Below are 8,048 nucleotides of genomic sequence, written 5' to 3'. Positions count from 1 at the left end.
TGATAGCACCATCTGTCAGATATCTGGACAGGCAGGGGTGTTTTCTTTCTGGGACTTGTGGGATTGATCTCTTAGGGCAGGTTGGCATTTTGTTGCCCTGCCTTAGTGTTCGCCCAAGACATGGTACATGATAATTGGGCACAGATGTGTCTCCACACTTGTATTTTTGTTCCTTGTTTCAGAAGACAATGATGGTTATAGCTCACTTCAAGGAAGAAAGAACCATTGGGGTTCTTTTCGAGGTAATTTTCGCAACAGGAACCGTCGTTATCAACATGGTGGATATCAGCCTCCACACTTCCTGAAGGATTATGGATACATGGAGAAGAGGGCAGTCCAGAGGTACCAAGTCAGACAGTAAGTGACTGGGCAGCCTGGTTTGCATGTAGAAGCCCATGGGACTGTGCAACTCTCACTGCCTGCAATTTTGTTTTTCTTCTCTCACTGGGAAACTGAAGGGTATTAGAAGTGAAACCATGGTTGAGCAATCCTAATTGCAGTCCTGGTGTCAGGGATGAAGGATGCATAGAAGACTTTCTTAGCATTCATGGCCACCCTTTTTCTCTCCATTTCCCGCCACTGCAGCACTCCGTATACCATGGGACGTGAGAAGAGGAGAGTGCAATGGCATAATGGAGGCCATCTCCATGTTACTCTGTTGCATAATAGAAAATATTTCAGGAGAGAAATGCGGGAGAATACACAAGATCAAACCATGGGGAATTGGTTCAAGGTCACAGTGAGTATCCTGAAAAAAAAAATCTATGGAGTATGCAGGAGAGAAAGGTCAGGTGCACTACGGTGGTCTCATGTAGAGACACTCGATACTTTGCTGGGGACAGTTTACAATTTGTCCTTTTTATTACTTACTCCATCTAAGGGCAAATTTAGAGAAGCAATATAAGGAAACAGACTGACTGTGTGGAAAACAGAGGGGGCTGTCTAAAAGAAAAGGTGGAACTATTGCCAAGGAAATGGAGCAAGTCCACACTAGATATCTCAGTTTGGCCCAAGCTGGCTGTGGGAGATGGGGGGTAGAGTCTCTGGAAAACATCTGAGGGGCCAAGCAGTATCCTAGACAGGATCTCCTAGAACTTTATAAAAGGAAGAACATGTCTAACACCTTAAGTTGATTATGGGGAGGAGAGCTTCAAATGGAGAGATAATGGATTTAAGAACTCCATATTTGTCACAAACATAAGAAATCATGCAAGTGGTCTTTACTTTAGAAGCCCTTTAAAGCTCAGTAGAAGATAGCAAAAGAACACTGTGTTGGGTCTGTTCTCCAGCCTTCTTTCATGCTGTCCCTCCTGTCTCCATGCCCTTTTCGCCCTTAGGTTGCCGGTGGAAGAAAGTATGACAGGACGTGGCTAATGGATTCAATCCAGAGCCATTGCAGTGTCCCCTTCACTTCAGTGGACGTAAGAGGATGGTGAAGCCAGATAAGGGGGCACAGGGAAGGGGGAGAGATCTGACTTAGCTGGGGCCCTTGGCCTCTGACACTATTGTTGTTGCCTTCAACTCCCTGTAGTTTCACTACGTGAAAAACAAGGCCCAGTTCTTTGTTCAAGATGCTAGCACTGCCTCAGCATTGAAGGATGTCAGCTACAAGATTTGTGACCAGGAGAACCGGAAGGTATGTGTTGAGGCCATTATGTGTACTTAGTCCTGGGGCAGGAGGACAGGCAGAGCTGGTCACTTTCTGTAGGACTAGAGTTCCTGGTGCTAACCCCACCTCTTCTTCCTGCAGATAGCTATCTTTGTCAGTATGTCGGCTGTACCTTACTCAGTGCGGGATAAGTTGGAGCCAGAAGAAATGGAACAACTAAAGGTAATGCAGACTCAAAGGTACATGTTTGCCCCCAGACCAAGCTCTTCCTCCTCCACCCTGATTTCCCTGTCACCACCACAGCCTCAGACCTCTCTCTCCATCTCACTCTGCAGCTGGCCATGTGCAAACGATATGACATCTCTCAGAAAGCTCTTGATCTCCAGTTGCTCCGCTATGACCCAGGTACAGCTGACAGCAGTAATTCTAGGGCAGAAGTTTCTGCCTGGGAGGGAGATTTAGGTATGGTTACAAGGGAAGATTTGGTGCTTGTCCTGGACCTCTCTCAGCCTTTTGATTTCCTACTCTTGGCTTCCTGAAGACTTGGTGGACCATGATGTTGCTATAATCCTGAATAGAAGAAACTGCATGGCTGCCACCCTGCAGGTCATCAAAAAGAATTTCCCTGAGGTGAGGCCCTAGACCTAGTGCTTGTGTTATGGTAGGGGGTGGAACAGATGAGACAGAGGGCAGATTTGTCTCTGAGGTCCTAGATAGTAAGCATCACTCTACCTCTTCTTCCCCAAAGCTGTTGTCCCTGAACTTACACAACAACAGACTGTGCCAGCTGGATGGCCTGTCTGATATTGCACAGATGGCACCCACCGTCAAGATTTTGGACCTTTCCAAAAATGAGGTAAGAAGAGGGACAGATCAAAGATGGGTTGAGAGTGGGTGGTAGTGTTCATTAAAGTGATGACAGGAAGTAAGCGAAGGTACCTGTGGGAAAAGGAGTGGGCTGTGGGTTCAGGAGCTGGGATGTCCCTTTTTCCTCAGACTATTTTCAGTTTTTCCCCTATATTTCTCAGCTTAACTCTACCTGGGAGTTGTTCAAGATTAAAGGCCTGAAACTGGAAGAGCTGTGGCTGGAAGATAACCCCCTGTGCCACACCTTCTCAGAGAAATGCACTTACATAAGGTCTGTGTGAGCCCCTCTCACCATTCCTAGGGTCCTTTGACTTCTGGAAGCCTGAACTACCCCTGACAGTACCATATCGCAGATGGTGGCAGCCCTGCTCCTCTGGGAGGGCTAGAGGCCCCACCTTCTCTTCTCTATGTCCCTCGTCTGTGCTCAGAGGTCTTCTGTCCTTCCTCTGACCTGCTTACCTGTGCTCATTGTCTCCAGTGTGGTTATTTACTCTGCATTAGTTTTCTCTGGCATGCCCACCAAAGACATGCTCCAGGATGCAGGGCTCCCTTCCTCCTACCACCAGGACTATGAGTGTTGAGCCTCGAGGTAGATACTGCTGATCTGGACTGAGAAACTTTCTCCACCCAGACTCATGCTGAGACAGTCCTTCCTGCTTCTGAGATGATAGAGTATCCCCAATCTATTCTGGGAGGAACCTTTTTTCCCCTTGCTTGTAAAGGGTCTCCCCTCAAATCCCAGGTTGACACGGGGACTTTCCCACCCCATGCCAAGGACTAAGGCCCAGTTCGTTTCTTTAGTGCAATACTAGGAATGAGCCATCCTTGGTAGAATCCAGAGTTCCCTAGTCAAGGGGCTGGAAGTGAGCTACCACCGCCTGGCGGGTTTGGCTCAGTGGTTGAAGTGTTGGCCAGTGGACCTAAGGGTTTCAGTTTTTAGCATGTACCTTGGATGCAAGTTAGATCCCTGGCCCCTGTTGGGGTACATGGTTAGAAGCAACCAGTTGATGTGAGAGAGATGTTTCTCTCTCCTCCCTCTCCCTCCCTTTCACTCTCTTTCTAATGATCAACTACATTACATTGACAACCTCCACACCTTCCCTCAAATAATATCCTTGGGTGAGGATTGTAAAAAAAAAGAAGAAGAAGTGAGCCACCAGCAATGAGCAGGGGGCCTCTTGCGGCAGCAGTGGAAGGCAGACAGCAGAGGGGTTTGAAGAGATAGAAGGGCCACTGACCCTTCCTTCACACAACACATCACCTGCCTGGTCCTTTAGAGGAGCCCTGGGTAGCCTGACATGGGTAGGATTCCTCAGAAAAGAAACCAACTAAGACAGACAAAGATGCACAGAGGCCATGAGGAGAGAAGGTGGTTTTTATATGAGTGGGCCACAGATCCCCAAGGTTAAGCTGAGCTGGGGCCTGGCCCTTTACTCCTTCTGGGAAGCTGTCCTGATCCCGTGGGTGGTATGTTTCCCATGCCCAGTTCACATTGAGCTCCCACAGGTGACAAAGGCTCAACCAACATTCTAACAGGCTAACAGACTCATGCTTTCCATTCCTGCTTGGAGACCCAGGGCCAGCCAGGGGCAGATGAAGGAAAGAGCTGCTGCAGGGGAGCCATATCCCTTTCCTCTTCTCTTCTTCTCTGACCCCACCCCCACTGCCAGGGCAGAACTTTTTTCCCTTCCCTTTAAGTTTCTTTCTGTTTTTCCTTTGTCTCTACACTTCAATGTCTTCCCAATCTCTGCTCCTATTTTCACTCTCTTTCTGTCTTCATCCCTCTCCCTTCCACTCCCTGTCTCCTAATCCCTCCCTCCATCACCCCCTTGCCCCAGAGTCCTGGGCCATCCTTGGGGCATGTGCTGTTCATGGCAGGATGCTGGTTCCCCAGTGAGGTGGCAGAGCCCTGGGCCCCCACCCCATTCCCTCTTCTCTCTGGAGCCATCAGTGTGGCCTGGAAGGAGGAAAGGGAGGCAGGGAGGGGGAAGAAGCTCTGGAGTCTGGGATCCAAATGCTGTGGTTTGTGGCACTGGGGAAGGAGTCAGGGCCCTCTAGGCCGGAGTTAACCAGGAGGATTGGGAGGGAGAGAGAGGGAAGGAGGGAAAAAGTGAGGGGCGCAGGAAGGAAAGGAGGTAATATGAATGTGAAGGTGTGAAGACTGTGTGTTTCAGAGATTCCATATGGCAGATGGTCAGTGCTCAGCAGAGAAATGGACCCAGAAGCCTTGAAATCTGAGGCTGAGGAGGGCAAAGGGGATTCTGGGTGGGCAGAACACCTGTTTCTGTTCATTCCATAAATATTTTAAGTAAATTACAGCAATGCAATCTAAACTGTCAACCACTTTTTCTATTTTTGCATTTGGACAGCGCCATCAGGAAATATTTCCCCAACTTGTCACGCTTGGTAAGTGCTTACAGTCATCATCTCTTACTTACATTGACAACCTCCACACCTGCCCTCAAGCCCTTTGTGTCTTGCTTAGATTACTATTTGCATCAGAGCCTTCTCCATTTTAGGGGACAAAATGGATAAGGCTTTCCTCCCTCTCCCTCAAAAAAGGGAGATCTCTGAAAAAGACATGAAGATGATCTTTATGAAAATGTACCCCCCCACACACACATAGAGATAGAAAGACAAGGAGAGAAGGTGGGAGGGAGGGAGGGAGAGAGAGAAACAGACACACACACAGAAGTTGCATAAAGTAGTATGCATAGTCCCATGGACACAGACATTTATGTGGCGAAGGCGTGGGCGGGGGTGGAGGGTGCTGTTGCAGGGCGGAGAGAGACAAAGGTGGGGGTGGGGGAACACCTGTAATAGAGTCAGTCATAAAAATAAACAGTAGAGACTTCCAGGATCTCATGATGCAGATGCCCACTAGAAACTTGCCCATGGAATTTCCTGGGGCTTTTCACTCCTGACCTCTCACCTTCACCATCTTCTGGGCACATCCTTCCCATAGTTATCCAGGACTGCTTCCCTGGTCTATACTACTAATTTACCCCTCCCTTCTCCAGGATGGCCAGGATTTACTCCCACTGATTGCTGTTGACATTGATAGACACTACTTAATAAAGGTGAGGAAGAAAGATCAACACTTGGGCTATTGTAAAGGAGGCTTTATCAGCCACATGGTCTCAAATGTCTTTGATTCCAGGAAAAATATAAAGGATCTGATGTGATGAAGACTCAAGTCCTGCAATTCCTGCAGCAGTAAGTACCCCTGAAAGTTTTCAAGTCCCCTTTGAGACCCAGTCCCTAGAGGTACACTGTCTTCATTGTCCCCTCACAGATATTACTTGATCTATGACTCTGGAGACAGACAGAGTCTCCTCGGTGCTTATCACGATGAGGCCTGCTTCTCTTTGACCATTCCCTTCATCCAAAACAACCCAACCACGTGAGTATCACAGTTCACACTCTCATTTGGGGAATGTGTCTCCCCAGCAGAAATCTGCCAGCTCCTGGAAACACCCCCACTGGTCGGACCACCACATCCTGTTTTGTTTTTTCCCCCCCTAGAAACAGCTTGTTTGAGTACTTCAAGGATACCAGGAATATGAAGACCCTCCAGGACTCCAGTGCGTGTGGGATGGGGAATACTGGGCAGGGAAAGTGAACATGAAGGGTCAGTCATAGGCCCCAGGATGTGGCAACCCTGACCTTTTCTGTCCTTCCTCCATAGATCTGTGTTTTCAGCTGCTGAAACGTACAAAACATGACATTGTGAGCTCTCTCTGTGTGTTTCCCAAAACACAGCATGATCTCAACTCCTTCCTGGTGGACATGTGGTTGCAGTCGGTGAGCACCCTCTTCCTCCCTGGGACAGGCCCAGAAAGATGCAGCTGGGAGTGAAGTGTATGTGGAGACTGAGCACATGTGGTCTTTTTGTTGTTGTTGTTCAGGAAAGCCTGCTTTTCTTCTGTGTCAACGGAGTGTTCAAGGAAGGTGAGTGTGTGTAGAGACCCCTCCCCAGGTCCCCCACTGCTCCTTCCTCCTGGCTGGGCTCCCTCTCAGAACTCTCACAGCTTCCCTGATTCCTTCCTTTTCTTACTTATTCCCTCCATGTTCTCCTGCCTCCAGACACTGCCCCCAAACTAGCCTGGTCTGACCTGCATCCATGCCTATCAGCCCTGCATAGCTGGGGTGATGGGTACACAGATGTGGGGTTTGATGGCTGTCATCCTAGATCCTAACTGTGCAAACATAGGTCCATTATCTAACCTTTCATTTTCCTCATTTGCAAAATGGGGATAATAAAACACACCCCTTGGGTAGCTTCCAAAAATGAATCAAATGAACTAGTGAAGTGGTTGTCCCAGGGCCCAGGGCATGGTAGGTTCCTTCTCAGTGGAAGCAGATTGCTCCTAATGTTGCCCTCCCTATTCCTTGCACCCTGACTCCCAGAAAATAGTTGTCTCCTTGGGCATGAGTATGCAGTCCCACCCTGACTTGGGAATGCTGAGTGAGTGTGTGAAGCATGTGTGACCCTAAGGGGGTATTATTGTTTGTTGTTGTTGAAGTGGAAGGAAGGTCTCAGGGTTCTGTGCGTGCCTTCACCCGGACCTTCATCACTACCCCTGCCAGCGATTCCAGGTGAGTGTTATGCTCTGGGTGGGAACATACAGCCCAACCTAGGCTCAGGGCTGTGGGAATGTGGCAGTGCATGTTCTCAGGGTTTTCTCGGTGTTGTGGGAAGCCAGCAGGTTGATCCAAGGAACAGTCCTGCAAAGGGGTTAAGAGCTTGGGCTCTGGAGGTAGAACACTGAAAGTGTTTCAGGTTTCTTTCAGGTTCTCTTCATGACGCCAACACTCACTAGATTTGTACCTGAGTGAAATCACATGACCCTCTCTGTGACCTATGTCTTCCTCTGAAAATGGGATTAGATTGTCCTCTCCCTTGGGCTGTTTCACTGAGTAAATGCAGTGGGGTTAGGGGTACAAATCTAGTGAAGCGGGTAGACAATCTCTCCAAGGCTGGGGATGTGAGAAGGGAAAAGGAATCTGAGGAGCAGATACAGGTGGGTATAGGAGGAATCTGATTGCTGAGTGGCAATGGAAGCAGGATCATTGTTGAGGGTGTGGGGTTGTCCATCCATCAGTTATCTGAGATATCTTTTTTTTTTTAGTATGTTCATCGTGAATGATGAGCTGTTTGTGAGGGATGCCACCCCAACTGAGACTCAAAGTGCGTTTTCTACCCAAGTGCCCACACCTTCCTGCAGCACTTGGCCCACCCTCTCTCAGGAACAGCAGGAAATTGTGCAGATTTCCTTCAGCCTTTCTCAGATGAGCCTCTAGTGGTCTCAGAAGTGAGTGATGGGTGTGCATGGGATAATAGGGAGCTGGAAGGATTGAATAGTGGGAACTTGCAGGTAATTATTTTAGATCTTTTTTTTTACAAGAGTTCATGTGAAAAATACCTTAATTTTATGCTAATACATCGAAATATAACATCTAGTTTTCCTACTGGACATGCTGTTTTGAAACTTGTTTATTAATTATTAGCACCATCATAGTTTGCTGTAAGTATATGTTAGGCTACCTTATTCCTTCTAAGAACTGTACA

The 8,048-nt window shown here is 48.2% G+C and overlaps 1 protein-coding gene across 1 annotated transcript; it reads left to right on the top strand.

Moving 5' to 3' along the window:
• The first annotated feature begins 304 nt into the window (after nt 1-304).
• On the top strand, nt 305-7,795 carry LOC102263795 (nuclear RNA export factor 2-like). The gene is given in 18 exon segments (XM_014532281.1): nt 305-357; nt 586-739; nt 1,338-1,421; nt 1,532-1,636; nt 1,751-1,831; nt 1,945-2,014; nt 2,151-2,239; nt 2,358-2,465; nt 2,638-2,747; nt 4,846-4,882; nt 5,497-5,556; nt 5,637-5,692; nt 5,772-5,879; nt 6,002-6,060; nt 6,165-6,280; nt 6,385-6,427; nt 7,003-7,075; nt 7,609-7,795. Coding segments are annotated over 18 exon segments (1,578 nt in total). The 5' UTR covers nt 305-319.
• Nucleotides 7,796-8,048: the final 253 nt, after the last annotated feature.

This window comes from Myotis brandtii, unplaced genomic scaffold (genome assembly GCF_000412655.1).
Source record: "Myotis brandtii unplaced genomic scaffold, ASM41265v1 scaffold87, whole genome shotgun sequence".
Taxonomy (NCBI): Eukaryota; Metazoa; Chordata; class Mammalia; order Chiroptera; family Vespertilionidae; genus Myotis; species Myotis brandtii.
The sequence above is the reverse complement of the archived record's forward strand: the minus strand, read 5'-3'. Positions and strand labels throughout refer to the sequence as shown.